We start from the raw sequence: 15,416 nt of genomic DNA, 5'->3' as shown, positions 1-15,416 counted from the left end.
TAATGGCCTGATATGGCCCCCTGACTGTGTTCATTTCAGAGCAACCCAAGCTCATCCTCTCCCTACTGGGCAGCTAATGCAATTACACCCCCGTATCTGCAGGGGGCTCCCTCTGTCTCAATCTCAACCCCAGCCCACTGCTCTCTACATGACATTTAATGTGTTTGTGTGAGTGTGTGCACGCTTTTGCTTGTACATGCATATACGCGTGTGTATAGGTGTGTTTATGTGTGAGTCTGTGGGCATGCAGGGAGGGGTAGGACTTGGGATTGGTAGGTCTTATGCTTGTGATTTACGGTTAATCAATCATTGTGCCGCCTTAATGACACCCTGCTGCTTCCCTAATGTCTTCTGGCAGAGGCAGCCTGCCGCTGGCACAGAGCTCATGCAGGCACACATATGGCTACCTCGAGTGAGTGACAGGACCCCTTTCGTGTGTGGTGCCCTGCACACTGGATGCCATCAGCCGCATACATCCGCCGCTGGCTAGGATTGAAAGGGTGGGGGTGGGATGGGGTGGGGAATGATGAAGAGAGGAGAGGAGAGGAGAAGTGTCTCTTGTGCCCCTCTCACTCAGCGAGGCCTCCTGCCAAAAGTAAATTGTCAAAAACAGTGCAAGTAAGATATGTGAAGAGAAGTGCTACTGCCAGCTTCTGCACTGGCACCATCTCTCACATAAATGCTGTAAAATCAATTCATTAATATGTTTCCTAGCTAAAATTTGAAATATGTAGGAATGTGGAATGAAGAGTGTTTCTTGAAAGCAGGAATGAGGTGTAATGCTTGTTGTTTGTGTGTGTGGTGGAAGTGGTTATTATTACAATAACTGGTACTCCAAACTAGAAAATAGCACCTAGTAGAGCGCGTACCTCTGCCAACACAATGCAGCTGTCATGATCTGCCAGTTCCACATGTTGAGCATTCACCAGAAGTTAATCACACCACCACCACACCCTCTTTTGGCCAGTCAGTGTAGCTGATGTAGTAGCTAATAAGTGTAGCCAATAGCTAATCTTTGCTTCCTTGCTACATGTACAATCTTTGCACAAGGTTTCATCAGAGAATGGAAAAAATGAGACAGTTGACTCAGGGGCTACTTCTGTCAGCTTTTCTGGGGAAAAGTAAAGACTACACGGCCTTTTTTGGCCCCAAAACGTCATCGGGTGTTATGTCTTATATCAGCAGTGTGGCAGAGTGTTTAACTCAGACTGTCTTTCTGTAGATTTCTGTAGAAATCTGTAGATGCTGTAGATAGGGTTGTGGCGTTTGAACAGCCAAGTTGGTAAATATTGTGATGCAAAACCGTCTGCTGTGTTATGTGTGAAAGGGATGGATTTTCTCGCCATTTAAGAAATATACCATATGAATATGATATTTTGGCTTACTGAATTTATATTAAAGAAGAGCTCTGCCAACTGTACCGGCTTTGTACATGACCTGCACTATGGGCAGCAGTTAACTTGGTGAGGATCTCTGAGTCGGGTCTCTCACTCCATCTATCCTCTTTGGCTCCAAGATGTTGCATGAATCCATCTGAAAGTTGCATGCACTATTATGTAAGCCACACCCACTGCCATGCCCAGCTTTGGCCAGTCAGTGTGAAAAATTTAAAAACATACTGACATAATACACTGACATAAAAACTGATTACACAACATTTGGTATTGTGTCACTGAAACCTTGGCAAATGTTACAGTGGATTATGATGCTCCTCTGTTAACTTCAGTACCAGTCCATGCCAGCACTGATTAGCATTATTGTAGTTGAGACCAGCCCTGAGAGATCCAATCTTCTCTCATTCACATTTTTGGTCCACAATGAATTTCCCTTTAGGGACAGTACATTTTATTCTTTACTATATTGGTGGCAGGTGATTATGTCCCCATGAGTGGCGACTTCATTTCCTTGTCTATGGTGGCTGGTGATGCTGTCACCTTGAGTGGGGACATCACAATCTCCAGGTGATGTCACAGTCACCTGGAGATTGTTCGGTGGTTCGTTATGATTTGACCATGAGTGGTGACGTGACAATGACCAGGTTACATATCACCATGGGTCATGGCATCACCAGGCATGGCAACATTGGACTGTTTGATTCATGTGTGTATGAAGGTAGTAGTTAGGAAAGAACTCAGGTCCATTCTTGATCCAACACATTCTCCATTGCTGAGTGCCATTACATCAGTTCATCGAAACTGTGAGCCATTTCCCTTGGTGCTCTTATACTGTGGCGCAACTTGGGCACGTGGCATTGTGTCGTATCTTGGCTTCTCATTCGTACAGATAATTAATAGTGCTGTTTCTATGGCAAGGAGTTGGGAGTCCATTTGCATGCAGGCAGCTGCAATCAGAGGCCCATCTGTCCACTGGAGTGCTTCCTAATTTATGTTAGTTGTTGTTGTCATTGTCACCCCCCCTCCCCCCGCCTTTCCTCTTCAGTAGAAGTGACAGCAGAGTAGCCCTGGAACTAAAACTAACTAAAAGAGCAATCCATCATGTGTTTAGAGCTCCAGTTTGACACCACACACACACACACACACACGCACGCACGCACGCACGCACGCACGCACGCACGCACGCACGCACACATGCACACACACACACACACACACACACACACACACACACACACACACACACACACAGTAATGGAGATCAAACCTGTGGGCTGTGGTGATCTGTGCAACATACAGGCACTTAAAGGGTTATTTCGGGGTTTTCTGAAGTGGGCTGTATGAGGTACTTATCCATAGTTAGTGTTTTACCAACAGTTGATGGTGGTCGGCACACCCCCAGTTTGGAGGAGCCGGCCAGAGAACCTGGACAAAGTTTAGTAATGTACTATTGTGGATGGGGGCAGAGGGAAAACGTATTTTAGCCAACTAAAATAAGGCACACCTAGAAAAATCTAAATCAGTTTAAGTGTACTCTATATTTAGAATATTTTCACCTCTTTACCTTGCCGTCAGACAGCCCCCTCCTTTGGCATTGCTTTTTGACAACCACAGAACCTCTGGGTTCCTATGCATAAACGCAGCTGGTAATATCATATTAATTTTTTTTCTCTATTGCAAATTTAACAGGATGCTACAGTCAGCAGAAAAATCAGGCGTTTCATTTATTTTATTTATTCTGTATTTTTACAGTTATGGGGACAGGGCACGTTAATAAAAATTTCTGTAAATGTGCCAGTGTAGCCATCTTGGCTAATTTTCAACTGCAGTCCCTGAGCAGGTAAATAAATTAAAACTAGAACAAGAATACATAAAACAAACCTATTAATGCGACATATTGCAATTCATTTTGTGGCTATTGTGATACGATCCATGATTTTTGTAGGAATGATAATTATTACATTCTAGTTTTCATTTTCACTAGAAAAGCTATTAAAATGATGATGATTGTGTGCCTTTTGCTGGGGTCTGTATCAAGCAAACATGTTTTCTTCCACCTGGAGGGCATGATCTGTAGGCCAGGGCTTCTCTGTAGCACCATAACGCTTTATGTACGACAATGTTTTGTCACACATGAGTGTCAAAAGGCAGTCCTCCTCATAGGTATAACATGATCCCCTCTTGCAACAGACTATGTGTCATTTTCTCTTTTATGAATCAGAGTCTTATAGACAAGACAGGCATCTTTAAATTTGAGATTAAGAGCTTGGTGGTATACTGAGGCGTGTGCCCAGCTTCTTAAACAGTATCTGATATGATGAAATTTCACACGTTGAATTTCTCTACAACCATTTTGATTTGTTTTGTTTTTTATTGTGAGATTTCAGTAAGGATGTTTTCTTTTCTATAATCTGTTATGAAGAAAAGCTTGACTTGCTCAATGGCCGTCTCGTTTCCAGCTTTTCTTTCCATTTTTTTTTTAAGCTGATTAATATTCTTGTGTGTACCTTTAATTTGTTTCTGTGTCACACAGAGCCATGCAGTGTAACTACTTCTAATTCATGAGTGGTAAGAGGAAAAAATCAGCAGTTGACATTTTGTGACTAGACAGTTCTGGATGACTAATGATACCACGTCTGAGCATTTTGTCAGCATTTGCTACAGCTGCTTACAGGGCCCAAGGACTAAAACACAGGCCTAGAGTTACAGCTCTGCCTGGATTTTTGCTAAAAGTCACGCACCTGTTTTGTTGTGAAATTGTTAGGGATGCAGTCTATGGATGTACTGACTGTCTAATGTTTAATATGATTCTATGAAATATGACACTGCCATCTACTGGAGGCAGCTCAGCCACTCCATAATGATGCATAATAGTGAGAACACGGATGGAGTAGAAGTTTCCCATTTAAATTAATTAACACAGGATGGTCAGAGCAGCGTCCATTTTTATGTGTACTGTTGTAACAGAGTTTGTAGTATTCAAGAGGTATATATAAAAAAAGAGTATGACCTTTGACATTTGTATGTGTGCATTGTTATGAACATCCATGGATGATATCCTCAGCATTCTGTGGCTTTTCTCTAATAGGGAGAAGTAAAGGCTCAGTGTGTGGTGCTCATACTGAAACAGAGAAATTTGTTTAACTGCAACTGTGTGGCTCCAGCACCGACTCAGTATTCAGCCGTCTCTTCTTTCTGTTTACACTATAGAGGTGCATAAAAGCCTAAAACAACAGTGGCTATACTGAAATAACATGGAAATGGCTTCAGTTCCCAGGTGGCCCATTGCATACGCCTTGATCGACATACAATACATATTTGCAAATATCACATTACGCATTTGTAATAATGAAGTCTTGATTTTATCTCCTTACGACCACACCCGGACACGCACTTATGCAAATGTGATGCTGGAAAAAGAGCATATTAACATGTTAATCACCAAAGGGTAAACACGATACACACACCAACTGTGAGGGTTGACAGCTCACAGACATGAACCTACCTGAGGTGAGTCAGGTGATGTTCAAGGATCACACCACTGATTGGCTCATTTACTGATATTTTACACTGCAACATTTTGCAAATCATGTCAGGTTATTAAAGACTTCACAACATATTATCAAAATCCCTCCATTTTCAAATTTACTTTATAATGTTATGAAGTTCTGCTTCTGCGGCTAACAAAGTCATCACCATTCATAAACCACAGAACTGAGAATTGGCTGTTTAGATGCAAATGTTTCCCCCAGGGACTGTTTTCCAGTGGGGAGATCAGCTAACTCTGCACTATTTTAAGTCATGAAACCACAACAGTGCTGCTGTTTTGGGGAAAATTAATGTGGACGACTTTGTTACGGTGATGGGATACTGGTGTGAAGAAAGTTTAAAGTGTCTGAAAGTTCATGTTCATATCGTAGTGGAATAAATGGAAACCAGTGGTTGGATAACAGGGAGGAAAAATGATACTGGAGTTCTAAAATAAGACTGCTTGCTTTGGGAAAAGAAGACTGAAGCATATGCATTTTGTCAATATTAAGCTAAACATAAAAAATCTCCGGTATGGTCCTTTAAATTCCTGTATAGAAGCAAAGTGAGCCGACGGTGGAGCATCTCTGCGCTCAGGGGTTACATTACAACCTTCCAGAAAAACCACAACAGTGACACATTTCTCTCTGGCTTCACTGAAGTTTAATTTTACAATCAGAAGCAGCATACAAAAATATGTGACACCATCATGGTCATACAAATGAAATGTAACTTAAAAAAGAAAAAAATGAAGTAACTGAATTGTCAATCCCACCATGAATTCCTTATGCCTTACATAGACTTCTCCAGCAGGTTATATTCACACATAGTAACTAAATGCACAAGCAAGGTAGTTGCAGTGTTATAGGTGTCCGTCAATATTTTGGACCTGGCTAGATCATCCTCAGCTGGATATTTTAAATATTAGTTCCATTCCCAAATCCAGAACTAAAACTAAGCATCTGAAGTCTTGAGTTTTGCTCTTAGGTGTGAATGTGACTTCAATTAAACTTAAAACTTTATTTCAGACTCACAGAAGTGTCCATAGCAAATATAAAAATAAACAAAATGACAAAAACAGAGGATATACAAAATAAAATCACAATATATTGTCAGCTATCTCAACAATGTTTTCTGAGGCTGGATGAGTAACAAGAATGACTGTTCAAAGGGCTGGTTAGAGCCAAAAAAAAAAAAAAAAAAAAAAAAAAAAAATCAACACTGAAATTCACAACCCCCTTCAAATTTTATAGGTCCAATGTGTGAGACTGATTTTGCACAAATACTATCCATCTAAATAGTGAGGTATTGATGGTTTTTGACTACGGATCATTTTAAACACTAGGCTTACCTGACCTTTGTTTCTAGCATGTTGCATGTGTGGGATATTCGTCTGATGCCCTGAATTAGTTGGATTTTATCTCACATCAGTATTCATTTTCTATCAAGGGATAGATAGACAGGATGCAAGCTCACAAAAGGGAGAGCATCAAATTTCTATCCCAAAGACATTGGGTATACATGCAAGTTTTGTTTCTTGTATTTATCGTCTCTGCACACATCACTCTTAAATCATACCTGGCAGGCCGAAAGGAGACAAGGTCAAAATTTCAGAAAAATCAATTCAAGTCAGAGATAACTGATGATTCTTGGTAAGGGACAGCGACATCCCAAGACATTTGGGGACCCTGTGCAATAAAATAATTGAAATATATCATTTCAATCATTATCAATCTAGTTTTACTACTATTTTCTGATTTTATTGTTTGTCCTAATTTTGTTCTTTTCTCATGTTGTGGCAATTTTTTTTGCTGATTTGCTCATCAATTTTTACCCATGTTTTTGAAAGCTGTCAAGTGAATTCACGAGAGGTTTCAAAGGGTTAACTAAGCTTAAAAAAATCTGACTGGTTGTAGGGCCCTACATCAAAGAGGGCGGGAGCTGCTGTGTCGGATGTGCCTTGCGGGCCTGACGGCTCAGCTATGGGGTACACATACAAATATCTTCCAGGAGTTGAATGTCTGTCTCTGCTTCAGTATCTATGACATTTCACAAGAAAGAAGCTCAAGATAGTCAGAATGACATACTTGGCAATTAGGTGGATAGCAGGGCGGAACCATGAGTAGTCCTTAGCTGTGTCATCCATCCTGCTGATGCGCCTTTAAACCAAGACACTGATGCAGCTGCAGTGCTGCTGCTGTTTGGTCATTATTATCCTGATTTTGTACACAACAGTAATACGCTGCAATTCTACTTCTCCTTGTTTAATTCCAAGAAGCCTCCATCCCCTTTCAGTCTGGCTCTGGCATACAGTCAGTGCAAAGAGTTTGTCCTCGGGCCACCAGTTAATCTACCAGAACTCTATCAATGACCAGAGCAATGAAATAACAGTTAGATAGGAGCAGTGAACAAAAAAGGCTCCAAGCTCAGCCTGCCAAGCCTCAGCCAGGATTGAATGCCATAGCTCCCCTCCATATTAGGCCAGCCCGTAGAAGAACAAAGGTCCAACCAGTCAAACTGTTCATCACTGTTTCACTAAAATACACGATCAAACTCAGTCTGACTTGTGGTGGCCGGGTTTCTGTTCTGATTGGGTTGCTGCTGAGGCATGTGGCCTCTCCTTCTGGGTGGGGCCAGATACTCAAACATGGAGGTGTTGTGGGTGGAGAGCATGTTCTTTAAGTCAGATGGCATGGGGTCGGACCAGAAGAAGTCATGGTTGAGGGCATCGTCACTGTCTATACGCTGTGCTGGGTCCAGAACCAGGAGCTTGTCAATCAAGTCCAGGGCGTAGGGGTCTTTGACGTAGGCTTTGAGGCGATCCTTCACTTTCCTCTTTTGGCCTTTAGGCAACTCCATTTTCTGGTAAAGCTCATACTTCTTGTCGACACCAGGCCACACCTTATGGAAGAAGTATATGGTTCATGATCGAGTAAATAAACCACAAATGAAGAAGTAAAGAACAGAGCAGAAACACACAGTCAGTGGAAGCCATATTAGGTAACAGATTTATTTAGTTTGCTTATCTTGTTCAGGGCAACTGTCTAAGTCACACGCTGGTCTGTTTTTAAATAGCTGTTGTAATGTTCCCACTGTGTCATTAATTAAACAAACAAAAATGTAACTTTTAAAAGACTGTATCTTACCTCAGCAGTGATGGAACCACAAAGTTGGCTGATCAGAGTAAGCTGGTGTTGCTCTGTGTTCCCCTGCATAATAGGACTTCTGGTCCACATCTCTGCCATGATACAGCCTGCACCCCACAGGTCAATGGGGGGGCCATAGTCTCTCTCACCTACCGAAAACAAACACCTGCTTTATTGCATGACAATAAAACTACTGCGCAACGGGGCTGACTGCTCCAGTGACCCCATAAAACAATAAGATACACCGGTATTGCCTCAAGAGAAATTTGTCTCCTATATTGATAGACATGTTTCTCTTGTCCTACCATGTACATCATATTGCACAGCCCTAGTCTCAGGGTAAAATATTTTAAATTACTTCACATAAGTTAGCAACACGACAGCATGTACAAAAATGACTGTTTTGATAATAGACTTTACTCGCACCATAGTTACTATACAACTAAAGTACAAGCACTTTAATAATTCTCCTTATAGTGGCCAGCAGGGGCAAAGTTTGAGAACAAGTGAAGAATATAAACTTAATATCACCTGAGAAATCTAAAAGTTGACAGAAATTTCTCCAGAATACATGCAGAGTATGCACATCTTCCTTGAAAGTATTTGGCGACGACTAAGACCAGAGTGAGCTAAAGACGCCTGGTGATTCATTACGGGTACATGTGACATTTGCTGCTGGACCAGGTCCAAGCTGTGTCTTACCTAGCAGCAACTCTGGAGGTCTGTACCAGAGCGTGACCACACGATTGGTGTAGCGGTTACCCTGGCTGTTCTTAGCCAGGCTAAAGGCTCGCGCCAAGCCAAAGTCAGCCAGCTTCAGCACGCCATCTCTGGTGATGAGTACGTTGGCGGCCTTCATGTCTCGGTGCAGGATCTGATCCAAGAGAAGAGTGATGATGTGATGATTAAGATAACTAAATGTTGTTTCAACAATGATGAGATAAAGACATGACAAAAAATAACTACATGGCTTTCTTCCTTTATAGAAGCACTGATATGATTATTCATCACCTATTTTAGTCTACAGTCTACATTATAGTCTACAGGTCTGCTGTGTGTGTGTCAGTAGATGACCAAACACCTATGGCTGGTGCAATGCTCTATGCAAATAAAATTGTTGTCTAGGTGAACGGTTAATAGTGCCACAACGACTGGGACTGCAGATGCTCACACAGGTGGCACCCTCATGAGACAATAAAATACAAAATGTACATTTCTTCACATTTCTTTCTTTTGGGCACTCATTGTTTTTCTTCCCAAATGAGGACACAAGACAGGCCACACACACAGCAGATGTATACACCAAACAAATCAATAGCCCACCTTGTTCCTGTGGATGTAGTACAGTCCGTTGAGCAGCATCTGCATAACCTTTTTGATCTCTGCCAAGGTGAATTTTACATTGGCGTTGCTCAACAACCCTGCCAGGTCGTGCTCGCAGAAATCAAACACCAGGTAGATGCTGCCTTTGTATCTGTTGAACTGAGTAGCTGGTAAAAAGATTGAGCAGAAATTAATAACTGAACACATGTACAAACTAAACTGATAAAAGTCATACGCATGCACACTAGCTGAAGGCAAAGCCTATATAAAGAGAAATCCGACATGCATCCATTGGCTGCTAAGAGACAGAAAAAAAGGGGCTGGAGAACAGTCTTTTGTCCAGCGGGGGCAGTGCTGAGCACCCGCTAAACTGTGTAGAATTGATGACAGTCAGCAGGGCTCAATACTATAAAATGATCTCTGCATTTGATTCCAAATATTAAAATGGGAAATTGGACCATCATAGTCATTGTTGAACAGTCAAGTAGTTGTTGCTTTTTTTTTTTTTACCTTTTGTTTTGGCATTTCTGTTTTATTTGGTACACTCTACCAGAGGCCTGTATCACGAAGCAAGCTCAGTTTTCGGGCGGGTTTCGAGGCAGCAGACCGATCACAAACATGAGCGACAAGGAAAAACACACAGCATATGTCACGGCGGAGGAGCAGTGTATTATACTGGAAAAGTATGAGGAGGAAAAACAAAATTTACGCACTAAATCGGACATCGTGGCTGCCGCAAAGAGAAGGCAGAATGCTTGGCAAAGTACAACCTACTGCATAAATGTGTAAGTTACAAATCGATGGCTCAAGTTTCTACATCTGACGTTGAAACCTATGAACTCACTGCACTGCACAGATGTGTTGCGTGTATGACAGGTATAATTTAATTCCTCCAGGTATGACTCCTCAGGGGTTGAAAGAACGTGGGAGCAAGTAAAAATTAAACATAATAACATCATTGTATTTGGTAAGTTTGCCTTTTTATTATAGCCTGTTATAATATGCTATAATAAAATAAAGCAGACACAAAAATTCAATCACGTCAGTACCTCAGGTTGATAGCCTGAATAAAATCATATAACATAAAGCAACTCACCCTCTTGAATGAAGGGTTGAAATGATCCTTTTTCACATTTGCATCAGCGAGCTGTCAATCAGGCCCATTCTCTCACCCAGGAATAATTTGCTCCCAAAATATTTAGAGCTAATTCATTGTGCCATTTTAAATGTCCCTAAAATGTTGTGAAAACGCCTCTAAAAATACTTTTAATTATCACATTTCCTTTAATGATCTCTCATTTCTGTTTTCCTCTCCTACAGTGTCAGCTCTATATAGCCAGGCTGAAGCTGCTTCACATTAGTATTACATCCTCTCTCTCATACAGAGGGTCGTGGGAAAAATCTAACGGATTTGATCGGTCCAGGAAAATCCTTTCACACTGTAATGCTCTCCTCACGATTTGGGCTTGTTGTTCAATGGGATCCTCAATGACTAGGAAGGCCACGTTTTGGCAAACAGCTGATTGGCCAGGGGGTGGTCCTTTATGTAGGAATCAATCCTATCCTGAAAGTTAGCCTGCACCAGAGCAGGCTAGCTTTCAGGACAGGTTCAGCATAGGTTTCCTATCCCGATCAGAGGTGAATCGGCTTTGTAATACAGAAAATCCAGAGTGGAGCCTGAAGTTATCTCGCTAACGCCTTAATCCCATTTCATGATATAGGCCTCCGGTGAGCTACCAGAATGTCCCACACAACGCAATGTTAAAAATGAAGACATAATTATGAGCTTGACATGAAATTGATGGTTGTAAAATAATGTCAGTCAGATTTTCCACTGGCATTGAGGCTATGTGGTGTTGACTGGTTGCATAACCAGAGGGGGAAAAAATATTTTGGTTCCAGATTTCATTCATCTAAGGACACAGAAATGTGTACCATTTTAACCAGTCTGGTCCTTTTAATGAATTAATTTAGAGAGCTAATTTTCTGTGAAAGTCTCATTGACCATTTTATTCTGTTTTGCCCAGTTTTATGCAGAAAAAACTTGAGGACTGGAAACTTCTGACACTGACCTTTGGTCCGGCAGATTTCGATCAGATTCACCACATTCTCATGTTTCAGCAGCTGAAGGATCTTGATCTCTCTCAGAGCTGTTATTGGGAACTGGAACAGAGCGGCAAAAAAGAAACCTGAAAAAGTGACTGTACAGAGCTGACTCAGTGACAAGGTCAAATGTAAATAACAGGTTGTTTTTCTTCACATGAGGTTAAACATACAGAGACCAAGGATGTCAACAAGCCAATATGCAGACAATGCAAGAAAGAGTTGCCGATAAAGGTGGCCAACACATCAAACTTGGCGAAGCACCTTAAGGATTGTTACTTGAGGTAATTATTTTTAGTCAAATAACACATGTTGCAGGTTTATGGCCAGTAAAAAATATTCTTGGCCAGTAAATTTTCTCAGATTACCTACCATGGGCAGATGAGTTAGAAACTTATTTCTGGACCCTGCTCACTAACAAGTTATGTATTATGTTAACATTGATCCTTGTGTAGCCAGGCAAGACTTAAAGGCAGTTGAATTGCAGTAAAGCACACAGGCTGACTCTTTCTGAATGGTCTCTTACCCCTTCTTTCTCATTTTCCATCAAAACTTTCTTCAGTGCCACCTTTTTCCCCGTCTGTCTGTGCTTTGCCTTGAAGACCTCCCTGCAAAAGACAAAAGACAGCATTAGAACATAACAGCCTTTAATGAAGCACTGAGCCAGGTCAGGTTTTTTTTTTTGTTTGTTTGTTTTTTAAATCAGGTAAAAAGTCAGCATTTAGCATCCTTTCACATTTTTGCAAAAGCAAGAGTGACATTATCAGATCAGCCACAACAGATAATTAATTGTTTATCGTTAATGGCTCTGAAAATTCACGTACCTCTAGTGACCATATCTTATAGTATGACAAATACATAATTCACCAAACACCACTTATTCCAATAAATGTTCAACTCTAGATGCGACTTGTTATTAAACAATTCATATTTTACTGTACTCTACCACTCCTTCGAAAACCTGCCAAGTGAGTGTTGTCTGGATCATCTGCACACACACACTGTTGGTGATGGCCTCTCCACACAATAAAGAGCGTGCACTAACATTTACAGATGCACATATCTGTGCATTTTGGTACGCAACACTCCTCAGGCCTAAAAGGCTGCTTTGGTGTTCTGAAAAGACTGAAGCGGCAAAGAAAGTCTTATAAAATCTCTCTTTGATATTTGATTTCTTTACCCCACAAAAGAGAGCAGGAGACCACGTGCTTGCACACTGCATTGTTTGTTGGTGGTCACCATGATTTATATCACTGTGTCTGTTTACATTAATTTAGCTCTCAGCAACTACAAGAGCATAGTAACACAGTGTCAATAAACAATAAAGCAATGGCTAAACAAAAATATAATAATTGCGTTTATTATTAACAAACGTCTAATGTTGCATCATACAGATAAAGGCCATTCAGGAGTCTTCATTACACATCATTTATTAGGCTAAACGTGTTACTAACATATGAATAACACTGTAAATGACATCTAAATCTAATGACTATCCCTTGTTAGCTCAGCGATCTGACAGCACTCTGCTCTCAGGCTGGAAAGCTGATAAATCACACTGTTAGTATCAGTTGCCCATGTCGGCTGTGACTGTAGTTATGGTAGCTGATAACAGCAAACTATCGTCTATTCGTAGTGTTTTTAAGTTAGATGAATGCCAAACACTACCAAAACATCAGCTGTCTACTCAGTTATTACTTGGTCTCCATCATAGCTTCTATAAAACACCACAACGCCTTGTGTTGCACATTACAAACTGTGCCAATGGTATGAAATGGTATTCATTTTCAGTCTCCTAAGTGGGCACAGTACTGCCCCCCAATCCTCTGGAAGTGTTGTCAGGGGCAGCTGGTGTTGTCAACCTCATGTGGAGGTCAAGGCTCATTTATTCTCCTTTTATGGCTGAAAATAAATCTGTATGTTTCAAATGATAAAACTGTCACTGCCCACATACTTTGGTGCATGTATTCTGCTGGCATGGACGTTAAGGATAAATCCATTAGAAGACAACTCAGAGTGAAACCACAACCAAAAATAGCGACGGCAGGGGAGGTCACACTAATGTACCTGCTAAGAGAGAGGCAAAAACAGAGGCAGCATTGAAGAAGGTTTTGCTCTGTGAGGTCGTTAAATGCATCCGAACAGGAGGACGGGGAATTCTGTTCTCTAATATTATCATCAATTTTTATTTTTTCCTCCGTGTCTCGCTTGAACTGTTGGTTTCACTGCCCATGTGATTTCCTATAGTACTGCTCTATTTCGTCTGTATCCATAAGCTTCCTGAAAACATGCCTAAATACGGACAAAATAATGCCCAATATGGACACAATCCTCCACCTGTATCTGCAATTACTGCTGAACGTAAATGAGCCTAAAGGGAAACAGGAAATTACTCTGCAGTGAGACATCTGTTCTCTAAACCATCACCGCATCACTGTGAGCTGACTCACAGAGCTCAGTTTAGGCAGGGGGTACAGTGTGTGAAGGGGTACACACATCCTCATTGAACAGTCTTTTACTTTAGATTCACAATAAACCACATTGAAGCTAGCAGGCAGAGTCCATATCTGGATACTGCAATCTACACAGAGAGCAATGTGATAAACAGGCCGGGAACAGCAGATAAAAAGCTACTGTAGCTGGAATACGGTTATGTAATAATGAATATTTGCGGATACATTTAATATCTAAGCATTGCTATATGCAGAGCAGAAGAAAGACAAAGTTATTTTCGGCTAGCAGGCACCGGTGGCTGAAGGGAAACTCCGACCAGCTAACGGAGGCCTGTTAGCCGGACACATACAAAAGAGTGGTTCAGAGATTATTTCCACACATTCACATGTTTGTACACTGCTCACCCAAAGGTTCCCTGGCCTATTTTGGCCAGCTTTTCGTATTTGGAGAACTCGTCGCAGAAAGGAAATTCAACTCCATCGTAGTACTTCGACATGATGGCCGCCTCCCGGTCGGGCCTGCGGACAAGACACAAGCTTCGACTCAGAAATCATCACATTTGCGTTCGACAAGATACGGCTGGACACTGAATGGAGAACAAAGTGATTAAGTAAATGACAATATTCAAGTTAGATTAACAGAAATGCATATATAGACATACTTTTCAGCCGCCCCGGCGTTCCCAGCCTTGTCTCGCTGCATCCTGTTGTTGGTGTCCTCCTCTTCTTCAGCGGTGTTTAATGGTCGCTGGCAAACAGTGACAGAGCGCATTACCGCCACCTACAGAACTGCAGTGGGAACTGCTCATTTCCAGCCCGCGCAGGACTTACTGCTTTGATTACTGCTTCAATTACAACAGCAAAGACAATTATTCCAGCCCACCTTAACACCTACAGGATCTTTTCTGACATCCCATTCTAAATCCATAGGCATTAACATGCCTTGCAGCCATAACAGCCTCCACTCTGCTGGGAAGGCTTTCTACACGAATTTGGAGTGTGTCTGTGGAAATTTTTGCCCATTCATCTAGAGGGGCATTTGTGAGGTCAGACACTGATGTTGGACCACAGGGCACGGCTTGCAATTTCCGTTCTAGTTCATCCCAAACGTGTTGGATGGGGTTGAGGTCAGGGCTCTGTGTGGGCCAGTCAAGTTCTTCCACACCAAACTAACGCAACCATGCCTTTATGAAGCTTGCTTTGAGCACTGTGGCTCAGTCATGCTGGAACAGAAAAAGGGAAAGCTAATCAACAGATATTTTGCAGATATATTTCATTGTACATATACTCTATGCAAAGGTTCAAAGGTGAGATGTCTATAGATATGCTATAGATATATTGCTGTATATTTCATTTGTTATTACTCATAGGGTATGCAAAGGTTCTTCTTTTTTCTTATATACTTTGTATTGATATACCACTTTATTTATTTTGTTAATTGTTGTGTTTAATTTTTCTAAAGTTATATA

General features: G+C 41.4%; 1 protein-coding gene across 1 annotated transcript; it reads right to left on the bottom strand.

The window, feature by feature from the left end:
- Positions 1–5,566: 5,566 nt before the first annotated feature.
- Positions 5,567–14,707, bottom strand: cdk9 (cyclin-dependent kinase 9 (CDC2-related kinase)). Its single transcript, XM_030065914.1, has 8 exons — positions 14,610–14,707; positions 14,353–14,466; positions 12,021–12,102; positions 11,464–11,554; positions 9,392–9,558; positions 8,771–8,942; positions 8,069–8,217; positions 5,567–7,823 (listed from the first exon to the last, which is right to left on the bottom strand). Exons 1-8 carry the CDS (start codon positions 14,648–14,650, stop codon positions 7,458–7,460), a joined length of 1,182 nt encoding a protein of 393 aa, XP_029921774.1. The 5' UTR covers positions 14,651–14,707; the 3' UTR covers positions 5,567–7,457.
- Between the last annotated feature and the right edge of the window lie 709 nt (positions 14,708–15,416).

The sequence above is a fragment of the Myripristis murdjan genome, chromosome 12 (assembly GCF_902150065.1).
Source record: "Myripristis murdjan chromosome 12, fMyrMur1.1, whole genome shotgun sequence".
NCBI lineage: Eukaryota > Metazoa > Chordata > Actinopteri > Holocentriformes > Holocentridae > Myripristis > Myripristis murdjan.
The sequence above is the reverse complement of the archived record's forward strand: the minus strand, read 5'-3'. Positions and strand labels throughout refer to the sequence as shown.